Below are 24,227 nucleotides of genomic sequence, written 5' to 3' on the forward strand. Positions count from 1 at the left end.
GCAAAATAGGCAGAGAGTTGATTTTTCGGGGTTTGGGTTCTTAATTCAGACAGTCTCTGGTCAGAATTTAAAAATGAGCACAACTCTTTATTTTCCTGCAGAACAGAGGTCTTTCCCAGTGTACTATATGTGAACACTATGTACATGGTTGGAATCTAAGTAGTAAGATTATTCACAGAGATGTGATAAAATATAGCTATAAATCTCACCTCCCTTAAATAAGGGGTATTGGGTGCCCTTTGTTCATTAAGGAATAAGGTGTGCTTTGATTTATTTTCTGGGATGCTAATAACTTGGTTTAGATCTCTATGCATTCAATTCCACTTTGAGTATTCAATGTATTACTTATATGTGCTGTTTTTCCTCTAGAAAGCTACATCCGTATTGGAATTTTACCGAGAACTTGGATTGCCGCCAAAACAGACAGTTAAAATCTTTAATATAACAGATAATGCTGCAATTAAACCAGGTAATTTCAGGTCGGGGAGAGGAGGGAGGTAAAAATACCCAAATATGCTATTTGTTTAATGTCAGCCCTTTCAATAAAGCTACATCTAAAATGCGAAGCCTCACTTACTTTTAAATACAAAACTGTATCTGATTTAATCACTAGGAACAAACAAGCNGTTTTAATGTAGAGAGAGTTTAACATTTGAAAAGCCACCTCAAAGAAATACAGTAACTTTTAAAATTCAAAGATCATTGGTCATAGGCTGGCGTTCATGAAAAATAGCCAGGCTCTTGCTTAGATAGAAGAACTGGAGAAAATATAACAACAGAAGGAACTGACCATAGCACCTCAATGTAAAGATTCTTACTTAAAAATTCCAAGATATTTTGCTTAATCCATGAAATGTCAAAGAGTAAAGATTTGGCATATGATTATATTGGCTCATATGGTTAGCAAAATACAGCATTTTGATGTCTGAACTTCAGAAAAGCTCCCTGATCTCTGAACTTGAGTTCTGACAAGAAGACAGTAGAATGCTGTTTTAAGATTTGGTATTTAATATCTGAACTAAACTGCTTTAAGTAAAATACAGTTGCAATGGGCTTTTATTGGTGTGACATGGTCAGCCTTGATATAAGGTAGAATTAAAAGTATTCTTTGAAGTTAAAATTTTGCAATTTTAAGACAAGGTAAATGGAATTAAATATAAAAATTAATAGAGGTACTTGGGTCATTGTGTATTAGAATGGTTTATAATGGAACTACTTTAAATATAAAGGGATAGTTCTAAAATATTTGTTGTATAGACAGTTCTGAAGCACTTTTTAATATTCTCTTTGGTATTAACACATCAAACTTTCTTAAACTCTGTGTTTATGATAAAGATAAAATTAAGCCCACATTAACTTTTGCTGTAGCTCAAATCATATAAAATTGTTTTTTGGCGTCCAAAATGGTCAAAAATCAGCAGTTCAACCTCATAAAAGGTCACTTTTAATTTCTTTTTAAAAAATTAATACTATTTTCATTGACATCATAATTATATACATTTATGGGGTGCAGTGTGATGTTTTGATAATACGTAGACAGTGTGGAATGATTAAATCTCTGTTTTCTTCATTCAACGTTTTTCTCTGCCTATATAAATCCAGGTTGGGTTGTAACTTAAAGGAGGTCCCCCCCAAAATCCTACAGCACTTTGCTGCTTATATTAAATAAACTATAACTATAATCAACTTTCAGTCACATTCTCTACTACAGTGGTTTCTGCCATTTAAAAAAGTGTATCTTACTTGATGATGTTAATGTTTATTCTTTACCAAGATAATAAATGTCTTGCTGTCAGGGGCCGTGTCTTACATTCTTGAATTTCTAGCTGCACATATTTGTAAGTGCCCTATAAATGTTTGCTAATTAATTGCCAAATAGTTCTCGTAAATGTTAGTTTCAAGTTTATGTAAACAATATTATGAAGGGCTTTGATTCATCACAAAATTTTAAAACTTTTTAAATAACATAAATAACATTTCCGAAGTACATTTAAAGTAAGACTTTATTTACATACAACTGGTTTTGTAAACGTTTCTATATAAAATTAAGAGTATCTATAAAGGCAATTTTTTGCTATTCTACATATCTAAGCATGAACTGGAGAACTGTGTTTTATTGATACAATGAGGAGTTCACCCAAAATCTGATATGTAGAGGCTTTATATAGATGTTATACATACTCACCATGTGAGGGACTTGGGTTCAAGTAATTGTTTCCTGTTTGTCCAGTGGGTACAAGGTATTTAATGAAGCCTCAACAATTTTTAGTTATTCTTGTTTTTGTTTTCCCAATGTGAAAACAAGAAATATATCTTAATTTAATATACAGTTATTCACTAAAACAACCAAGAATCATCAAATTTATGTGTTTGACAGCAAGAACACTGTGTTGTCATGGGAATCACTCATTTCAAACAGCACCACTTTTGGTCTCTGTGAAGTCAGTCAAAAGACATGTTTGTTGAATAATTTCATTGTTTGGATGTTTCTAATTGCAGAAGAGAATCTTTTACCATTTTGAAATCAGATAGCTCGAAGCCTTCCTGGATATAGTTTATGTTGCATAAAGTTGTTTCTGTGCTGTCAAATTTCATATTGATTTTTCATTTTCTTTTCATAAAGGCACTCCTCTTTATGCTGCTCACTTTCGTCCAGGACAGTATGTGGATGTCACAGCCAAAACGTAGGTCCTCATAGCAAGTTCTCTTTTCCTTTTGTTTTCATCTATTAAAAGAGAGCAGAGTAAGTGAAAGAAGTGCAGTCTTTCAAGTCAGTGAATAAAGGATAAATATATTTCTCATTCTGAATTCAAATCTTTAATGCTACCTACGATACTGGTTTTTAAATTGTGCCAAATTAGTTGTATGTAAACTGTTCATATCAGGTTATAGCTTTTTATTTATTTGTTTTTTTTATTATACTTTAAGTTCTAGGGTACATGTGCACAACATGCAGGTTTGATACATAGGTATACATGTGCCATGTTGGTTTGCTGCACCCACCAACTCATCATTTACATTAGGTATTTCTCCTAATGCTATCCCTCCCCCAACCCCCCACCCCTAACAGAGTGTGGTGTGTGATGTTCCCCGCCCTGTATCCAAGTGTTCTCATTGTTCAGTTCCCACCTATGAGTGAGAACATGCAGTGTTTGGTTTTCTGTCCTTGTGATAGTTTGCTGAGAATGATGGTTTCCAGCTTCCATGTCCCTGCAAAGGACATGAACTCATCCTTTTTTATGGCTGCTGCATAGTATTCCATGCTGTATATGTACCACATTTTCTTAATGCAGTCTATCATTGATGGAAATTTGGGTTGGTTGCACATCTTTGCTATTGTGAATAGTGCCGCAGTAAGCATATGTGTGCATGTATCTTTATAGTAGCATCATTTATAATCCTTTGGATATATATCCAGTAATGGGATTGCTGGGTCAAATGGTATTTCTAGTTCTAGATCCTTGAGGAATCACCACACTGTCTTCTACAATGGTTGAACTAGTTTACACTCCTACCAGTAGTGTAAAAGTGTTCCTATTTCTCCACATCCTCTCCAGCATCTGTCAGCATCCTGACTTTTTAATGATCGCCATTCTAACTGGTGCGAGATGGTATCTCATTGTGGTTTTGATTTGCATTTCTCTGATGACCAGTGATGATGAGCATTTTTTCATGTGTCTGTTGGCTGTATAAATGTCTTCTTTTGAGACGTGTCTGTTCATATCTTTTGCCCACTTTTTGATGGGGTTGTGTTTCTCGTAAATTTATTTGAGTTCTTTGTAGATTCTGGATATTAGCCCTTTGTCAGATGGGTAGATTGCAAAAATTTTCTCCCATTCTGTAGGTTGCGTGTTCACTCTGATGGTAGTTTCTTTTGCCATGCCGAAGCTCTTTAATTAGATCCCATTTGCCTCTTTTGGCTTTTGTTGCTTAGTCATGAAGTCCTTACCCATGCCTATGTCCTAAATGGTATCGCCTAGGTTTTCTTCTAGGATTTTTATGGTTTTAGGTCCAACATTTAAGTCTTTAATCCATCTTGAATTAATTTTTGTATAAAGTGTAAGGAAGGGATCCAGTTTCAGCTTTCTACATATGGCTATCCAGTTTTTGCAGCACCATTTATTAAATAGCGAATCCTTTCCCCATTTCTTGTTTTTGTCAGGTTTGTCAAAGATCAAATGTTTGTTTCTTCAACATAAATGATAATTTCATTTCTTTTGATGCCTCAGTTTTCTCCTTTTTGTTGCATGATAATTCTGCAGGGATTATTCTGACTAGGAACCCTCTGAAAAATATGCCATTGTTTACAGGTGCTCTGGGATAAGTTTGTAATCACAGAGACTGAACCAGAGCACCTTTTATCAAAAGAAACTGGACAAGAGCTAATACCACTTTCCTTCACACAGTTAAGATGCAGTCTTCCTAGTTTCAAATATAGGCCATTGCAAAAGCTACTGGCTGCTTTAGTAACCTTCATTTCGCTATTTAGAAATGAAATGTGGGATAGATTGGTAGCAAGGTGAGTCTTCTTTTTAGAGAGATTGTAAACCTGTCCTCCTTTTTTTTCCTGCTTCCTGATTATCATGAACTTGTTCCTAGTTACAAGAACCCCTGAAATCGCTGTTTCCTTGGTAACTCTGTTTGCTTTCCTTTGGCAAGAACTCAAAATATTAGAGCTTTAAAAGCTTTGATTTGGTTACTTCGAGAAATNATTGCAAAAATTTTCTCCCATTCTGTAGGTTGCGTGTTCACTCTGATGGTAGTTTCTTTTGCCATGCCGAAGCTCTTTAATTAGATCCCATTTGCCTCTTTTGGCTTTTGTTGCTTAGTCATGAAGTCCTTACCCATGCCTATGTCCTAAATGGTATCGCCTAGGTTTTCTTCTAGGATTTTATGGTTTTAGGTCCAACATTTAAGTCTTTAATCCATCTTGAATTAATTTTGTATAAAGTGTAAGGAAGGGATCCAGTTTCAGCTTTCTACATATGGCTAGCCAGTTTTGCAGCACCATTTATTAAATAGGGAATCCTTTCCCCATTTCTTGTTTTGTCAGGTTTGTCAAAGATCAAATGTTTGTTTCTTCAACATAAATGATAATTTCATTTCTTTTGATGCCTCAGTTTTCTCCTTTTGTTGCATGATAATTCTGCAGGGATTATTCTGACTAGGAACCCTCTGAAAATATGCCATTGTTTACAGGTGCTCTGGGATAAGTTTGTAATCACAGAGACTGAACCAGAGCACCTTTTATCAAAAGAAACTGGACAAGAGCTAATACCACTTTCCTTCACACAGTTAAGATGCAGTCTTCCTAGTTTCAAATATAGGCCATTGCAAAAGCTACTGGCTGCTTTAGTAACCTTCATTTCGCTATTTAGAAATGAAATGTGGGATAGATTGGTAGCAAGGTGAGTCTTCTTTTAGAGAGATTGTAAACCTGTCCTCCTTTTTTTTCCTGCTTCCTGATTATCATGAACTTGTTCCTAGTTACAAGAACCCCTGAAATCGCTGTTTCCTTGGTAACTCTGTTTGCTTTCCTTTGGCAAGAACTCAAAATATTAGAGCTTTAAAAGCTTTGATTTGGTTACTTCGAGAAATATCTGTGTTGTAAATCAGATTATTTTGCTTGTTAATTTTTGAATTATTACATATAAAATGCCACATAGTACTTTTGTTAATTTATACACAGTTAATGTTGTGTGAATTCCATTACGTATTTTATACAATATATGGAATATTCTAAGAAACCATGCAAAGTCAGAGGCCTTTGTTAACATTTGCCTTGGGGCTGGACTTGTGACTAACTTGGATTAGAGCCTGGCTTTTCAAATGCCTATCTTCAGTAAATGCTTTCATCTCATATGCTTCTGTTTGGTTTCCTTGGCTTCTTTAAAGAGATTTTTAAAACTTTAGCTGCCTTCTTGTAAGCATAAAGTAAAAGAGGAAAACTTTATTTTTGTTTTTCATAAGATCATTTTCGTAGAAAACAAGATTGTGTATAGCCATGCACCAGCTTCAGGATTAAATAGCTTGTAAGAGTTGGGGGAATAACCAGCCCTGGAATTTAAAGTAGGGACAGTCAGCTCTGGAGAAGTGAGGACCTCCATTTGAGAAGATTACCACTATTATATGGGCTACAGTACAAAAAAGTTTAACTTTTACTGTATTAACAGTGGGGCAGGGTTTTCCTCGCATGTATGTGTGCATACCTTCATGAGGTATTTATTACTTACATGAGAATGAATTGGATTTTATTTGACCTTTTGCTAAATGTTACCAATAACTATAGCTCTTGTAGCTGACATGTTGTTATTGCTGTAAGGTGCTTTTAATTTTAAATGCTTGTAAATTTATAGGATTCGTTGTCCTTCTCATCTGAAACTGTTTTGAATTTCCTTTGAGTGCAGCGTTGTATTCCCAGCTGCATACAGCCCTAGTTGCTGTTGCCTCTTCTCTCTTCTCTCTGCCACTGACTTCCCTGTGTTATATGTGTGTACATGTACACATGCATGTGCATGCATTTGCTTAACTTTTTTTTTCCTTTTTAAACTCCTCTATCTTCTTTCTTTAATGCATTTTGGAACTTTTGAGCACTATCTTCTGGATATTAATCCTGTTACAAGTGTGAACACTAGGGGAAAATCTGTGCAGTGCCATGGTTAAGGGAGTGATGAAAGGACATGGATTTATAGGCTGGAGCAGTGGTTCTGATGCTTGAGTGGCCTTTATAATCTCCTGGAGGTTTAGTTGAGCACAGATTGATGGACCCTACCCATGGAGCTTCTGATTCTGTAGGTCTGGGGTTAATACCTGAGAATTTGCATTTCTACCAAGTTTCCAGGTGATGTAGATGCTGCTGGTCCAGGAACACACATTGGGAACCACTGGACTGGAAAATAGAAGCTCATCAGTTAAACCACTTTTCCTCCTCACTCCTCTACCTAGCACAGAATTCCGAATGCCTTTCTTTCCTTAATTCTGCTTGAATTATAACATATAAAAATCTGTTTAAAAGCAAGCTAGTTTAATGTAATTAAAATAACATTGCCAATAAAAGTGGCCCTGTTTATTACATTTTAGTTAGCATAAAACTGAAAACTAGTCTGTTTAGTAATTAGCTTCATTACCTTTTCATTAGAAAAGAGAAAATTCTCAATCCCTAATTTTTTAATGTTTCTCATGTTGTAATAATTAATTATATTTTAATTACTAATCTTCACTTATATTTTTAGTACTAGATTTCAAAGTTTTTTACCTTATACCTTCAACTTTAATTGCTGAGTTAAATGTACTTTAGAAATAACGAAGAAAATTTTTTAAAGGAACAAACACTATCTACATTTCAAGAAAATAGTGTTAGTAGAATCTGTCTACCTCAGGAATGAAATTGCAGACAGTTTTCTAAAAAGTGGCCAGTAACCAACAGTAACAGCTTCTTGAAGATATACTTACAATTTTTAAGTGTTCCTTTTAAAATAAAATTGCATTAGGAAACTTGCTTACTTGAAAGAAACATTGTGTTTACCTGTACTGATGTTGGTTATAATTCTCTAGATAAATAGGTAAATTTACCAGTGTCACATTAGGGTGTGAGGTGAATATATAATTTACCAGAATTCATTTTAATTTTTACTTTTAATACCAGAAGTAGTTCTTCATCAAAAGGATGGTAGAAGACAAATTTATTTAGATTGTATGAGGAAGATTTTTACATCTAATAAATAAAACTGCCTAGTAGAACATTTTTACATAGTTTTATTATACTATCAATAGATAATGAAGCCCAGTCTTTGAAATATGGCAGTTTATGTAATTCATTCCAAATAAAATCTTTAAAAGAGCATGTATCATGATGACTTTTCTCCCTGCCCCTACCCTGGGTACATTTTTAAAGTTTATGTTCTTGTTCTATAGTAGCAATTATATTCCATTGTAACTTTTAATAGATGATGGTTTAGAGTCTAACATTTTCCCATTCTTTCAGTCTCAATTTTGAAGAGGGAACAAGTATAGATAATGTATAGATAGTGAGTAAGCTGAGGTATAACTGTTAATGCTACCCTCAGCATAGGATGTTTAGCCCATTTTTTTTCTGTTGAATTCTAGTGGTGCTTATTATAACTCGTAAAAAAAAAAAAAAAAAAAAAAAAAAAAGAAGAAATGGAGAGAAAACAAAGAACAAGTAAAAGAAAACTAAAGATGCATTCTGCTGTGTTCAGGGAGCAGTGTTAGTATCTGCCTGAAAGGACTTAAAGGACAGAGATGGTAGTGATGCAGCCATAACAGCATGGAGAGACACTTCCTGCTAGGTGTCTTATTGATCTTTGAATTCATTACAGTGCGTACCTGAAGTAATTTTTCTTCTGGTTATCTGTAATTATTTACTTAAAATTTGAAGTCAGAAGACTTCAGGTACTTAAAATACCTTTTTCTTTCTGAAAGGATAATTTAAAATCTTGTCTACAAGTCTGGGCTGATTAAAACAACTCATATTTTCAGGAACAATCTTACTACTTTAAAGTTATCAGTGCCCTTTTAAATTCTTATTACCTTTTGGTCTCAAAACAGAAAAATAACTACTTGATAATGTTATCATTAGTAATAAATTTTGTTTTTGTTTTTTTTTTTTCTTGAGACAGAGTCTTGTTCTGTTGCCCAGGCTGGAGTGCAGTGGCGTGATCTCGGCTCACTGCGAGCTCCGCCTCCCGGGTTCACGCCATTCTCCTGCCTCAGCCTCCCGAGGAACTGGGACTACAGGCGCCTGCCACCACCCCTGGCTAATTTTTTGTGTTTTTAGTAGAGATGGAGTTTCACTGTTTTAGACAGGATGGTCTCGATCTCCTGACCTCGTGATCCGCTTGCCTCAGCCTCCCAGAGTGCTGGGATTACAGGTGTGAGCCACCGCACCTGGCCAGTAATAAAAATTAAGGGGAGTGGGGTGGAGGAGATTAGATATTGGAGCACCTTGGCACATTTACTGAGATTCAGTTAGTTTGGATTCTTTCATTCAAATACCAAAATGTGTAAAGAAGTATGTTGCCTATCAAAGTCTTAAAAGTGTTTAAACTGTCAACATGGGTTCTTAAAAGAGTAAGGACTTTATGGGCTCTAGACCTAGCCCAGTACACTGAGTGAAGAGTGTCTACACACTGTCAGAAACTCTGCCCACAAACTCATTGTTCCAACTGGTAGATGTTGGTTGTAAACTGTGGAAGGAGAAAGCAAGATATGTGCTGCCTTCAGGATACAGTTGCTGTGCTGTCCTGTATATTTTCAATTTTATTTCATTTTTAACAAGTAACTTTATGTACAAGTTATTCAAAGCAGTATGTTTTTAATGTATTAGTGAAACAATTTTCAAGATGAGTGATTAAACTATAGAGAGAAATAATCTTTGTAAAAATTAATCCCTCTTAAATCAGTCAGAATGAATGTGTGGTTGGAGAGTGGTGTGTTGGGGTTTTATTTAGTTGTTTTGTTGGGTTAAAAATTTTATTAGTGGTCATCTATAATTGCCTCCCTATTTACAAAGCAGCACATTTTTACTCAGCAAAATTAAGGCCTAATAAGCAAAATTAAGGCCTAATAAGAGGCAATCTAGGGTGGTGGCTAAAAGCATGGGCCTTTCAGTAGCTCTGTGACCTAGATAACTTTCTTAATCTCTTTGCTGCTTCATTTTTAACACAAGAATAATTGTAAATGTACTTCATAGCCATATTACAAAGATTGAATGACAGTGCATAGAAAGCTTTTAGATCAAGGCCTGGCACATAATAAGTAAATGCCCAGAAGTATTAGCTACTATCACTGTTATTAATGTTGCTGCTTTGTAATTTGTTTCAATTTTTAAAAGAAAGATCTGTGTTTTCCTGAATAGAAAATATCTTTCGAAATGAATAGAAAACATGACATTATTAGGAATTCAGTTCTCGTGTTTTCTAATACGTTAAATTTTGCCTTACTTTATATTTTATGTAACGAAGTAGTAGCTTTACAAAACACTCTAGGTAATTTTAAGATCACATATTATCCGTTGTATCTGGAATTTACAGAGTAATGAGGATGCCCTTGAAATGGCTTCATGCCATTTCTCTGATTTGCTGGAATATTTTAATATTTTTCTTTTTTTTTTTTTTTTAGACGGAGTCTCACCCGGTCGCCCAGGCTGGAGTGCAGTGGCTGGATCTCAGCTCACTGCAAGCTCTGCCTCCCGGGTTCACGCCATTCTCCTGCCTCAGCCTCCCGAGTAGCTGGGACTACAGGCGCCCGCCACCTCGCCCGGCTAGTGTTTTTTGTATTTTTTAGTAGAGACGGGGTTTCACCATGTTAGCCAGGATGGTCTCAATCTCCTGACCTCGTGATCCGCCCATCTCATCCTCCCAAAGTGCTGGGATTACAGGCTTGAGCCACCGCGCCCGGCAATATTTTTCTTCTAATCTGTTTCTTGAGAGGCACTATGACCTGGGTTGAAAGCGTGGCTGGATGCTTCCATTTACCAGCAATTTGATTTTGGGCAAGTGGCTTAACTTGCGGGGATTTCGATTTTGTTGTCTTTAACCTGAGGGTCTGAGGCTAAATGGTTTCTAAGGTTTCTTTCAATTCTAAAAATCTGTTTCCAAAAAATAATTCCTCAGTTTTCTAAGTGGCATAACTCACCCTTATCTGCACTGATAAAGAAGTAATACACGACAGCAGATTCATAGCTCATGACAATATGGCTTTCTAATCTGTTGAAGAACATTATATGGCTGAAGACCTTCAGAAAATATGTCCTTTCATGATATTGTAGAATTGTTTATTTGTGTTTTCTTTTATGAGAAGAACAAAGATGCGCAGGACAGCAAATGTGGTGTTCTGGGTTTATTTAGTGCAGTTGGGAAATTGAAGGAATCACTGCACATTTGGCTGTTTGTACTATTAAATGAGCTAGATTTGATGTCAGAAAAGCCATAAGCAGTGCACTCCTCGCACTCTTGTTGATAAAAATGTTCCCAGATATTGATGGGAGGTTTATGGTTTTTAGACAGGAATCATATACCTGCGTTTCAGGTTATGCTGTCACAAATTTGTCCTAAAGAGTTACAGCTATACCGATATTCCATGCCACTTTCTAACTATATGTGAATGGAACACAAAGCAACTGGAACTGACTTGTGGGCTCAGCAGCTGTTCATCACTAATCAAGTAGGTTTAGACAGCAACACTGAATTGGGTAGAAATTGACTCCCACACTTTACAGGGATCTTCAGTAAAGATGCTATGTGGAAATGCAAGTAAGTAGGAAACATCTGGGGGAGTTTATTGAAATGAGGAGAAGCTATAGTAAAAGATTAGTATGTTTGTGCCATATTAGTTCATCATGAGTTAAAAGCTAATCCTGAGGGAGATTGTCAACTAGCTAATAAGCCTTTTATATACATGTAATATATTTTGGCAAAAATTGTTTTTTTGTTTATTGGAATTTTTTGTTTGTTTTAAAACTAAGAACATTTGGATAGTTTGAATCTAAAGCATACTAAAGTATTATATCCTACCAGAATTTCTTTTGATGTTGATTTAGACATTTTGCTTTTATATTCAGTAATACTGTATCACAGTTAAAAGATTTCATCTGATCTGTTTTAGCGGTTCATTTCAGCTCAGTCTTGATTTTAGCTAGAAACGCAGGTGAATCCCCATTTTCCTGTGAATCTCCATTTTACCATAACAGAGAAGCTGATTTTTAAACCAGTAATTTCTTCACCTTCCCACCCCCACTTCTATTTATTAAATTTTAAAATGTAGCCTGATTTTGGTATATTCTTAAAGAAGTCAAGTGTCCTTTTTCCATTTGTTACACAGTTACTGGTGTTTTGAGTGATATATGTACAAGTCACTTAAACATCTTACAGCATAAAGAGAGAAAGTTAAAAATTAATTTCGAGGGCATACTAGTAGACCTTGCCTGACTGTGCTCATGGCCAGGCAGGGGGGACAGTGTATGCAAGAACAATTTGGAGTTCCTGCCAGCTCTAACCAGCTTCATCAGTGGCTGGATAAATTGCAGGACTCTAAACATTTCCCTGAAGCAAAAAAGAAAACTTAATTTGGAAATGGTTCTAATTGAAAAACCTCTCCTTAGAGGATGGATTTTGATTTTAAAAAATAAAAATCAGATATTTGGGGCTGGGCATAGTGGCTTACACCTGTAATCTCAGCACTTTGGGAAGCCAGAGTGGACAGATCACTCGAGGCCAGGAGTTTGAGACCAGCCTGACCAACATAGCGAAACTTCGTCTCTACTAAAAAGACAAAAAATTGGCCGTGGTGGCAGGTGCTGCTTGGGAGGTTGAGACATGAGAATTGCTTGAACCTGGGAGGTGGGGGTTGCAGTGAGCCGAGATCACACCACTGTACTCCAGCCTGGTAAACACAGCGAGAGTCTGTCTCAAAAAAAAAAAAAAAAAAAAAAAAAAAAAAAAACGAGTATTTTACAGGTGATGCAACTTGATAATAAATACTTGGTGGTTTTTTCATGACAATAGTGGAAAGATGGACAATGTAGTATAAAGGGTATTTGAGGCAGAGGGAACAAAATGAACAAAGGCATGAAAGAGTGGCTTATTTAGGGACTTATGGAGTAATCTGCTATGACTAAGATTTTTCAGTGTTTGGAAGTCAGGTTGGATCCAGTTATAAAAGCCTTATCTATTCTAAGCTAAAATAGTACTGGGGAACCATCTAAGTTTGTTTGCTTGTTTTGTTTCTTAAAGCAGAGTACAAATTTATTTGATTAGATTACCACCTTGGGAATTTTGCTATGGTGGCTGTGAAGGATAACTTGAAGGAAGAGGAATGTTTGTTTTGTATTGAAACACTGTAAGTGAATAGCTGAGGTACTTCCAATTGGATATGGTTGGTACATCTGTAGAATGGGATCGTAGCAGAATTCTTGCCAGAGTGCAAGGTTGTGGAGCTCCCGCTTATTACTAATAGCTTCAGGGGTCAACAAACTTTTTCTCAAAGAATGGGAAGTAAATATCTTAGGTTTGCAGACATTATGTTCTCTCTTGCCCGTGAGAGAACTAACTTATTCTGCCATTGCAGCTCTAAATTAGAGATAGGCAATACGTAAATTAGTGTGCATGACTCTATCCCAATAAAACTTTATTTATGAAAACATACAGCCAGCACAGGCCAGTTTGCCAATCCCTCTTTTTAAACCTTAGTGAGAAGAGAATCAGAGGCAGCAAGAGAAACGAAATTTCTCAAAGAATATTATGGAAGCAGGAAAATACGGAAGAAATGATGACAATGGAAAGGGATGGGATGTTAAGGGTAGAGGAAAACCCTGTGGAGAGAGTCTATTTTAAAAGAGCCTGTGGAAATCTAAACACTGATGTTAAGAAATTACTAAATTTTTTAGGTCATGATAATGGTATTGTGGTTTTGTTCTTTAAAAGTATTCTTAACTTTTAGAGATCTGTACTGAAATATTTGTGAATGAAATGATAGGGTATCTGGAGTTTGCCTCACAATAATCTATTGGAGTTGTCAGGAGAGAGAAACAGATGAAAAAAAAAAAAAATAGGCCTTGAGTCAATAATTGTTTGACACTGGGTGATGGATACATAGGGATTTATTGAGTTAATCTCTCTGCTCCTGAATATTCCTTAAAACTTCCAAAATAAAAAGCTGTTTTAGTAAGACTTGGATTTGGGATTTGGGGATTAATCTCAGAGTGAATTCCAAAGAGTAATTGGAGAGAAAGATGGATTGCAGAGAGTGAATGGTAGATGAGAGAAGGAGAAGCAGTTTGTGTTCCAGTGAAGAGGAGGAGGGATATGAAAGGAAAAGAAGGTAGGAGAATCCAGTGGCTTCTCAAGGGAAAGACTCAGGGGATGGGAATTTTAGAGGAAGTTCTCAGAGAACACAGAATGGATGGGTTTAAAAGCAGGTATATGGTCACTGTTTACCTTATGGACATTTCATTTTATCCCCATAGACAAGTATATCTAGAATCATGCAAGGAAAGGCAGTTTCCCACAAAGTAAAGAAATACATGACAGATTTATATTAAAACCTGTGTGTCTGCTGGTAGACGTTTGGGCATTTGTCACAGTATAGCAAGGGAATGCAATTTTCATAGTAAGAATCTCTAGAGATTTATGGAATTCAGTGGGAAACATTAAATTGTGCATTCCCTTCTGCAGGATTATTAGCCATAGCTTTAAGCTTCTCCTCTTTTCTTCAAACCATTTTTTCGAACTAAAAGTCATGCCCATTATACAATAATCAGAAACTACAGGACATAAGAAAGGAGACTTAATCCCCTGTCTTCCCAGGACACAGCTATAGCCAGTAACAAATTTTACTCTGACGTCTCTAGACAGGGCACTAGGGCTAAATAATACACAGTTTCTACTACCCTTCATGCACTGAAAGTGTACCAAGGGGAAATGGACTGAGAAGCAAGGACAATAATGTTTCCTGGATTAAATGATACATCTGAATTTCTGTGTTTTAATATAGATACTCTAAATAAAATACATCTTTTGTGTCTTCTTAATTTTCAAATATATCTCACTAAAATTGGGATCTCTATGTTCTTTCCACTTTAAGCTTTCCTTTATTTGATTTTTTCTGCTATCATTAATTTAAAACTACAGCAGAAAAGGGGTAAGGGATATAAAACAAAGTATGTTGTATATTATTTTTAGTAAAATTAAGATTTTATTTTGTATGACCTGTGAAAACCTTATATTTGAAATGTATCTGGCTATGCTAAGGATAGATTAATTCATTTCTTGCTTTTGTTTTATTTTTGTTCTCAAGTTGAGTGACAACTGAGAGTAATATAAATACCTGTACCTCCCATGGATCAACAGGTACACTCTGTTCTCCCTATTCTGAATTCAGCCAATAATTTGTCATGTTATTTGTGTTCTATTCTTTTGTTTAAAAGTTACTGAAGAAGTTCTCATTGTACACAGTATAACCACATGATGCATTCTAGAGCTGGATTGAAAAGCAATCTGTAATTAGCCAACAGATAATTAGCACTTTCAGGATACCACATTTATCTTATAATTATTTACTCTTAAAATGAGCTAAATTATCTTCGGTAGTTCACCTGGCATGTGTTCTATTGGTGCATGCCTTCACACTCTCTTTTTAAGTAAGAGATCATCCGTTTAAGAACACAAAAGTGCCAGTAAACTTTCTACCAAGAATGGCCAATGTAACATGTTCATTTAGATTAGTGTTGCCAGTCTCTCTCTCCTTTTTTCTTTGAAGTGTTGTTTGCCAAATGATATGGTAAGTTCAAATTACTCTTTAGGTATTTCCTTTTCATTTTTAAATTGCCAAGCACTGTACTTTTCAATTATATTCTAAAATTCAATGTTAAATGGAAACGTGTTAAATTTCTGAAGCATAATTTCAGTTAAATATTTGATTATTCTCTTCTTAGATGTCAATCAGTTTACATAACTAAATAATGGGTTTTTATTGAATATGTGTTATGTTTTAGCTCTTTGATCAGACATACACATTATTTTGAGTTTTCACATCAAAAAAATTATATACACACTGTTAACGGGCTTAATGTGAAGAATGTGGTGTAAGCTACTTTTAAATTATTCTTATAAAAGTAACTTTTGACCTATGATTTGATAGCATTTACCTGTTAAGTTGTACATATAATGTATCTTTTTTTTTTTAAGTTTGAGGTCTCACTATGTTAGCCAGGCTGGCCACCCCTGACCTCAAGCAGCCCTCACACCTCAGCTTCCCAAAGTGCTGGGATTACAGGCGTGTGCCACCACACCCAGCCTTATCCTTATTTTTAGAGTGGATTTTTGATGTATCGAAAACAAACTGTATTATTCATGTAGGCTTTCTTCAATCTATTGCTCTCTGATAATTGTTTGTTAAATGCATAGCAAAGTCCTTGTGGAAATAAGTTTGTTTTTATAATCTTTTTCTCTTTGTCCTCTTTGTAAATGGCCTGAACAGTACACTATATAATAATAGCTAACATTGGTGGAGTTAGGGAATACTCTGTTAAAAATATGTTGATGTTTTATCTAGTGAAAGGTGAAAAAAATCTTCATTTTAAGAGTATATAAAAGTATGTCACATTCCTGGCATGGTGGCTCACACCTGTAATCCCAATACTTTGGGAGGCCCAGGTGGGAGGATCACTCAAGACTGGAAGTTCGAGACCAGCCTAAGCAACAAAGCAAGACCCCTCTATCTACCAAAAAAATTAAAAATTAGTTGAGTGTGCTGGCATGCACCTGTAGTCTCTAGTCCTAGCCACTCACAAGGCTGAGACAGGAGGATTGCTTGAGCCCAGGAGTTTAAGACTGCAGCGAGTTATCACTGTACCACTGCACTCCAGCCTGGTTGGCAGAGTAAGACCCTCTCTTTAAAAAAAATAAAATAAAAATTTAAAGTCTAGTACAGTCTTACAATTTTTTCCAGTCTTTTCATTGTGTCCTTTGTACTGATATATTCAAATTAATTGACACATTGCAGTTGTATTTATGGGGTACAAGTTGATGTTTTAATATGTGTGTATATTGTATAATGATCAAATTAGGATAGTTATGGTACCTGTTACTTCATGCATTTATCATTTTTTGTGGTGAGAACATTCAAAAACCTTCCTGGCTATTTTGTAATATATAATAATTTACTGTTAACCATAGATATCCTAGTGTACCATAGAACACCAGAACTTATTCCTTCTAATTGTAGCTTGGTACCTATTAACCAACCTTTCCCCATCCTCCTCATTCCCATCCTCATCCTCTCCCCAGTCTCTGGGTAATCACTGTTAAACTCTCTATTTCTATGATAGCAACATTTTTTAGAGTCCACATGTGAGTGAGATCAACATTGTTTGTCTTTCTGTGTCTGGTATATTTCACTTAATATAATGTCCTCCAGTTTCATTAACGTTGTTGCAATGGCAGGATTTTATTTTTTATGACAGAATCATATTCCATTGTGTATGTGTGCCACATTTTCTTTATCCATTTGTCTGTTGTTGGACACTTAGATTGATTCTGTATCTTGGCTATTGTGATTGGTGCTCAATAAATATATTTCTTCAAAATGCTAATTTCATGTCCTTTGGATATCTACCCCATAGTGGGATTGCTCAATCATATGGTCGTCATATTTTTAATGTTTTGAGGGATGCTTCCGTACTGTTTTCCGTAGTGGCTATACTAATTTATATCCCTACTAACAGTGTATGTGTTCTCTTGTCCACATTCTTACCAATGCTTCGTTTTCTTTTGTCTTTTTGACAGTAGCCATTCTAACTGGAATAAGATGGTATCTCATTGTGGTTTTGATTTGCATTTCCCTGATAATTAGTGGTTTTGAACATTTTTCATATACCTGTTGGCCATTTTTTTGTCTCCTTTTGAGAAATGTATTAAGATATTTTGTTCATTTTTTAATTGGGTTATTTGGGTTTTTGTAGTTGAGTTCCTTTGCAGTTATTTTAGTTTTTTTTTCAGTTCTTTTAGTATGTATTTTAGATATCTCTTGTCAGATGTAGTTTGCAGATGTTTTCTCCCATTCTGTAGGTTGTCTCTTTGCTTTGTTTCTTTTGCTGTGCCAAAAACTTTTGAGTTTGATGTCATGTGTCTTTTCTTTTGCTGCCTGTGCTTTGAGGTCTCGTTTAAAAATACTTGCCCAGCCCAGTATTGTGAAGCATTTCCCCTATATTTTCTTCTAGTAGTTTCATACTTTTTTTTTTCATTAAGTCTTTAATCCATTTTGAATTGATTTTTGCATATGGTGAGAGAGAGGGGTCTAACCTCATTACATGTGGGTATTCAAGTTTTCCAGCACCATTTATAGAAGAGACTGTCTTTCCCCAATGCGTGGTATTGCCACCTTTGTCAAAAATCAATTGACCATGATGTGTGAATTTATTTCTGGGTTCTCTGTTCTATTCCGTTGTTCTGTGTGTCTGTTTTTATGCCAGTAGCATGCTCTTTGGGCTCCTATAGCTTTGTGTAGTATGTTTTGAAGTCAAGTAGTGTGATGTCTCCAGCTTTTTTATTCTTACTCAGGATTGCTTTGGCTATTCAGTGTCTTTTGTGGTTCCATATGAATTCTAGGATTATTTTTTCTATTTCCATGAAGAGTGTCATTGGTATTTTTGATAGAGGTTGCATTGAATCTGTAGACCACTTTCTGTAGTATGGCCATTTTAGCAATTCTTCCAGTTCATGAACAGGGGATATCTTTCCATTTACCCACATCCTCTGCAGTTTCTTTCATCAATGTTTTATCATTTTCAGTGCAGAAATCTTTCACTTCCATTATTAAGTTTATTCCCGGTTATTTATTTTTTCGTAGCTATTGGAAATGGAATTGTTTTCTTGATTTTTTTTTTTCAAATAGTTCACTATTAGTATATAGAAACACTACCAATTTTTATACATTAATTTTATATCCTGCAACTTTACTGAATTTATTCTAACACTTTTTTGGTGGAGTCTAGGATTTCCTATATATACCATCTGCAAATGGGACAACTTTACTTCCTCCTTTACAATTTGGATACCTTTTATTTCTTTATCTTGCCTAATTGCTCTAAGACTTCTAGCAGTGTTGACTGGAAGTGGTGAAAGTGGGCATATTTGTGTTGTTCCTGATCTTAGGGGAACAGCTGAAAGCCTAACATCAGTATGTTTGTCATATATGGCCTTTGTTGTTTCAAGCTACATACCTTCTATACCTAATATATTGAGCATTTCAGAAACAAACTTTAATAGTGCTTGAGCTTTAGTTTTGTTTGCTTTCTACCTGGATCATGGGGTGTTCTTCTAAGTTAACAGAAGTTGAAAATAGAGTGATTTCATTTTAAAAGGAGATTTTAGATAGTAAGAAATTGTTACTATCTGATTTTATTTCTCCATTTGCTTCTTCTCAACCCTGAGATGAAGATCTTTCTGATATCTTCTAAAATAAAATTTGTTCAGCATTTAGAGCATTATTTTTTTCTATTTAGTCCTCTATTATACTAATACCTTTTACTGCCTAACACATTATCCTAAAACTTAATAGCTTAAAGTAAAAAACATTTATTATCTCAGTCTTCTGTGCTCAGCATTCCCATTATAACTTAGCTGGATGCCTCTGACTTGGGGTCTCTCCCAAGGCTGCAGTCAAGCATCAGCCAGGGCTGTAGTCATGTCAGGGTTCTAATTGGGGAGAATCTATCTTCATACCCACTAATAGGCCATTGGTGGACCTCAGCTCCTTCGTTAATAGCTGGAGACATCCTTGCACCTTGTCTCTCCATAGGACAGTTTACACTAACTGTGGAAGCTGGCTTCCTTCAGAGCCTGGCAAGCAAGAAAGTACCAAGATGGAAGCTATAGTCTCTTTGTAACCAAATCTCAGAAGTGACATCTCATCACTTTTGCCATATTTTATTTATTAGAAGCAAGGGACTAGGTTCACCCAAACTCAAGGGGAGGGAATTAAGCAAGAGCATGAGTACCAGGAAGTGGTGATCTTTGGGTTCCATCTTAATGGCTGCTTGCCATATCTGTTATAAGTATTTTGAAACTTCTAGAGCTTTTCCATTTTTACTGTGTCATCTTCACAGGATTAGGATGATAAAACTCCTGTTCAGATAAAATTCCCTATGCTTAGCTTGCTGGTGTCTCACAATCTTGAATTAATCATTTTATATAGAATTAGACTCCAGGAAGGGGTGCAGACCAGGACGGAGATAAAGGAATGTTTATTTGCAGTTTTACTTGTATAGCCTTTTCTAGTTATTTAGATAAGAAGCTTTGTTAAAACTCTAACAAAGTGTACAGTTGGTACTAGAAAGTGTACAATTGGGAATAGTCTATGCTCTTTTCATTATGTAAATTCTAACGTTTGTTTTGTTCAGTATTGGTAAAGGTTTTCAAGGAGTCATGAAAAGATGGGGATTTAAAGGCCAACCTGCTACGCATGGTCAAACGAAAACCCACAGGAGACCTGGAGCTATTTCAACTGGTGTGAGTATAACTAGTGAAGCTCTTTTTAATGCTAAATATTCAACTTCTGCACATGTAGTCCTCAGTCCGTCCTTGATACGAAGTCACATAATTTTAGTCTGACACCAGGGGGCTCCAAGTACTTGTCACACTTTTATGGATCCTTGCCCCTCACTCATTTCCCGGAGCCAGACTAGAATTAGTTATATTCCACAAGGTTAGCTGAGCATCTGTAGTTTGGCTGTATATACCCCGAGTCTAAATTTAAAAGGTACTTTGTGCAAATGTTGAATTCAGTTTGTCTTTTGAATTAGTAACAGTTAGCAATTCTGAAATAATTTTCTGTGAATTGTAGGATTTAGCAGATAAGTAAATACACTGATAATGGAGCTAGGTTTCTCACTGTTGGAAAAGGGCATTAAAGTTTGAAAATGGGAAAATTAAAATGAACCCTATAGTGTTGAATTCAAACTATAAGTATGCATATACTGCTTGGTGGGGGAGGGGAATGCATGCATGCACACAAGGAAAAATGTAACACGGAGAAATAGAGGGATGTGTGTGTGTATATATGTCTTAGTTCTGTCATTGTAGTCATGTATAATGGAATATATTTGTAGAATGAATAAGAGTGATACTTAGTCTGTAATACTCAGAATCGTCTTTTAAGCCTATTGGTTACATATTAAACATATCTAATGCCATGATGAAGTTTCACCTGTTATTTTGAGAGCAGCTGATGGAAAAGTGTTTATATTCTGAGAATTCATGTGTTGTAAGAAGCTGTTCCGTTTTAGTCGTAATTCAGATTTACTTCTTTAGATACAGAACTATCATCCATTATCAGAGCCAAAATCAGAGACTGTGTGAAGCTGTTAGATTTATGTAAATCAGAGAAAACCAGGGCTAGACAAACTGAGTATTCTGATAACTAATTCTGTCCTTTAATATTTTGGTCAAGGAAAGTAACATCTAATGCAAGGAGTAGAACCATCCCAGCACCAGTGATATGGATGAAGTCCATTAGGTCAGTTAATGCAAAAGATGAGTTCAAAACAGACCTGGCAGTCCATTTTTTTCTTTGAATGATGTGTCGGTGTGTCTGTATGCCCTTGTCCTTTTTTAATTCTTACCCAGTATTAGGTCAGTTGTTACTGAGTTTTTCTCCTAAATCTGTTTCTTAGTCTGTATTTATTTTATCAGTCTAGTCTCATTTAGAAAGGAAATTCTCTAGGAGTAAATATGTCTGAATCCATATTTAGTTCCTTACTGGGACCTAGCCGAATGGGGAAAAATAAAACATTTTAATAATATATATATATTTTAGTTTGCATTGTGGTTTGATCAGTTCTGTTTAAAATTGATAGTACTTAAAAGTGTTAACTTTAGTTTTCTCATTTAGGATATTGGCAGAGTCTGGCCTGGAACTAAAATGCCTGGGAAAATGGGAAACATATATAGGACAGCGTATGGACTGAAAGTAAGTTTTACAAGTGGTTCTTTTTAGGAACAGCTAAATTGTCTAAATGCAAAGGCAGCAGAATATGTATTTAATCTGTGTCTATGTACCATTGTTCTAATAGGCTTTAAAATTATTGAGGAAAAGAGGATACATGAATTGTGTGTGTGTGTGTGTACACTCTAGTTGTAGTCATAGTGGTAGTAATGGTAGTGTATATTTCAAGCCATGAAAAGTGCAATCATTAAAGAGACAAAATTAGTAGTCTTCTTTTGGACCTGGAAGATTTTTACAAGATATTGTTGCATGAAAAAAATAAGTTTCAGAGCATTCACTAATTCACTATAATACTCTTTATTGAGTAAAAGATTGAACAAAAGCTGTCTACATATGTATGTTGCTGTGCCACGATATAATCACAGAAGAGTGGAAGGGTATATGCCAGGTTCTTGGATTATATATCAGATATGTGTGTGTGGAAGTGGATGTAGGTAAGGAGAAGGAGAGTGGGAGACAATCAAAATAGAAGAAAACAATAGCACTACAAAAGGATTGTGATATACATCCGTTGTTATAAAAAATATTTATGTGTATTTAAGAGAAGTTGGATTCAATCTCCACCAATGAGAAACGTATCTAGGTAAAACTGAGTTATGCTATGACGGATGCTGTATAACTGTATTTCTGTTAAGCAACTAATGTTTATGTTTGTTTGCATATATGTTTTAAAGTGTAGAAAGTACAAAGAAGAAAATAAGCCACCCATAAGAACAGTACCCAAAGGCAATCACTGGAAACATTTTGGTGCATATCCTCCCAGTCTCTATTCTCTATACGTTTTATATAAATTTTGACCAGGAGAAGTTTTCAAATTTTATATAATTAAACCTAAGATTTTTTTTACCCCTTCTATTACAATTATACTCATCAGAGACCATCTATTTGCTATATTTTCTTCATGTGTGTGATTTCAATTTCTGTAATATTTAATATTTATTCATTATTAGATAGGAGCCATGGGTCAAACTTGATTTCTTCTCCAAATATTTTATTTTCTCAGTACCATTTTTTGACCAATCATTCTCTCCCATTTATTAAGCTTTTTCTCCACATGAAGATCTTTTGAGGACCATCTACTCAGCCTCCTTACTTTAGAAATTAGAATCAGTGAGGTTGCAGCTTCTCCAGCCTGTAGTTACAGCAAGCTAGTATTAACTAAAAATAAAATTAAATTAAATTTCCACTTGTTACTGTTAATGGTGCCAACAGAGTCCTTTGAGATATCCAAATAGTCTTGATCATTCAGTCACAGAGATCTCTATTTAAAATGAGAGTTTTCTACTACTTCCATGAAATATATCTGCTGTGGTCTTCTATTACCAGTCATCCATAGGACTTGAAGTTTTTCAGTTCTTATTCAACATTCTCAAGTACTGATAAGATTATTACTTTACAAGCAACTTACATCCTTAGCTTTTAATAACATTGTTTGTTTTAATACAACTATATCCTAAAATTTTTGGTTTTGTTTCATGCTTTAGGTGTGGAGAATAAACACAAAGCACAACATAATCTATGTAAATGGCTCTGTACCTGGACATAAAAATTGCTTAGTAAAGGTAAGTATAAGTGTCTTCTTTTTTTTTCCTTTTTTTTTGTTTCTTACTCGCAAGCTGACAAGTTACTGTCTTTATGTTCTATTGTTTATGTGTGTGGATATTTGCCATAAAGTCTCCTTTGACTCATATATGTGGCTTATAAATAAATGGCTGTTTTTTCACATGTTCTCTACTGAATCTTTCTGCTTTTTAGTAGCACCTGAGTGAAAAAAATGCACAACATAACCTATATTCTATTTCTGTAAAACCAAGAACCTGTAAAAAGGGTAAAGCTGTGTATTAGTCCATCCTAATAGAATAGATGGACTCCTATAAAGAAATACCTGAGATTGGGTAATGTATAAATAAAAGAGGTTTAATTGGCTCGTGGTTCCACAGGCTGTACAGGAAGCATGGCTAGGGAGGCTTCAGGAAACTTACAATCATGGCAAAAGGGGAAGGAGAGACAGACATGTCTTACATGGCTGGAGTAGGAGGAAGAGAGGGAAGGGGGAGGTGCTACACATTTTTAAACAAGATCTTGTGAGAACTCACTGTCACGAGAACAGTGAGGGAAGTCTGCCCCCATGATCCAGTCGCTTCCCACCAGGCCCCTCTTCCAACACTGGGGATTACAGTTTGACATGAGATTTGGGCGGAGACAAAAATCCAAACCATATCAGGCCAGTGAGCAGAAAGATCTTCAGGAGTATGAGAAAGATACTTGGATAACTATTGCCAAAATAGCAGTATATCTTTATCCTTCCAAAAGGAACATGTTAGCTTTTTTAAAGTGCCCCATCTACAAATGAATGGATAAAGTGTGTGTGTGTGTGTGTGTGTGTGTATGGCTGAAGAATATTGTAGAGAATGCATACACACACTAAAATATTCTTCAGCCATAAAACAGAATAAATTGCTTTTATTTGTGGTGATGCGGATAAACCTGGAGGACATTATGTTAAGTGTAATAAGCTAGGCACAGAAAGACAAATATTGTATGATCTCACTTTTATGTGGAATCTGAAAAAGTTGATTTCATAGAAATAGAGAGCAGAATGGTTTTACCAGAGGCTGGGGGAAAATAGTGGGGAGGAGAGCTGGGAGAGGTGGTCTACAAGCACAGTTAGTGAAGAAGAATACATTCTGGTGTTCTGTTACATA

At 35.5% G+C, this 24,227-nt stretch overlaps 1 protein-coding gene across 1 annotated transcript in view; it reads left to right on the forward strand.

The window, feature by feature from the left end:
• Positions 1–24,227, forward strand: part of MRPL3 (mitochondrial ribosomal protein L3) — a 41,110-nt gene that overhangs the window by 12,498 nt on the left and 4,385 nt on the right. Inside the window, exons 5-9 of the mRNA XM_017862329.1 lie at positions 370–469; positions 2,624–2,684; positions 19,919–20,027; positions 21,409–21,486; positions 23,007–23,084. Coding sequence (XP_017717818.1) covers positions 370–469; positions 2,624–2,684; positions 19,919–20,027; positions 21,409–21,486; positions 23,007–23,084 — 426 coding nt within the window. The remainder of the gene's footprint in view (positions 1–369; positions 470–2,623; positions 2,685–19,918; positions 20,028–21,408; positions 21,487–23,006; positions 23,085–24,227) is intronic.

This window comes from Rhinopithecus bieti, unplaced genomic scaffold (genome assembly GCF_001698545.2).
Source record: "Rhinopithecus bieti isolate Rb0 unplaced genomic scaffold, ASM169854v2 scaffold_62793, whole genome shotgun sequence".
In the NCBI taxonomy this organism is placed as follows: Eukaryota; Metazoa; Chordata; class Mammalia; order Primates; family Cercopithecidae; genus Rhinopithecus; species Rhinopithecus bieti.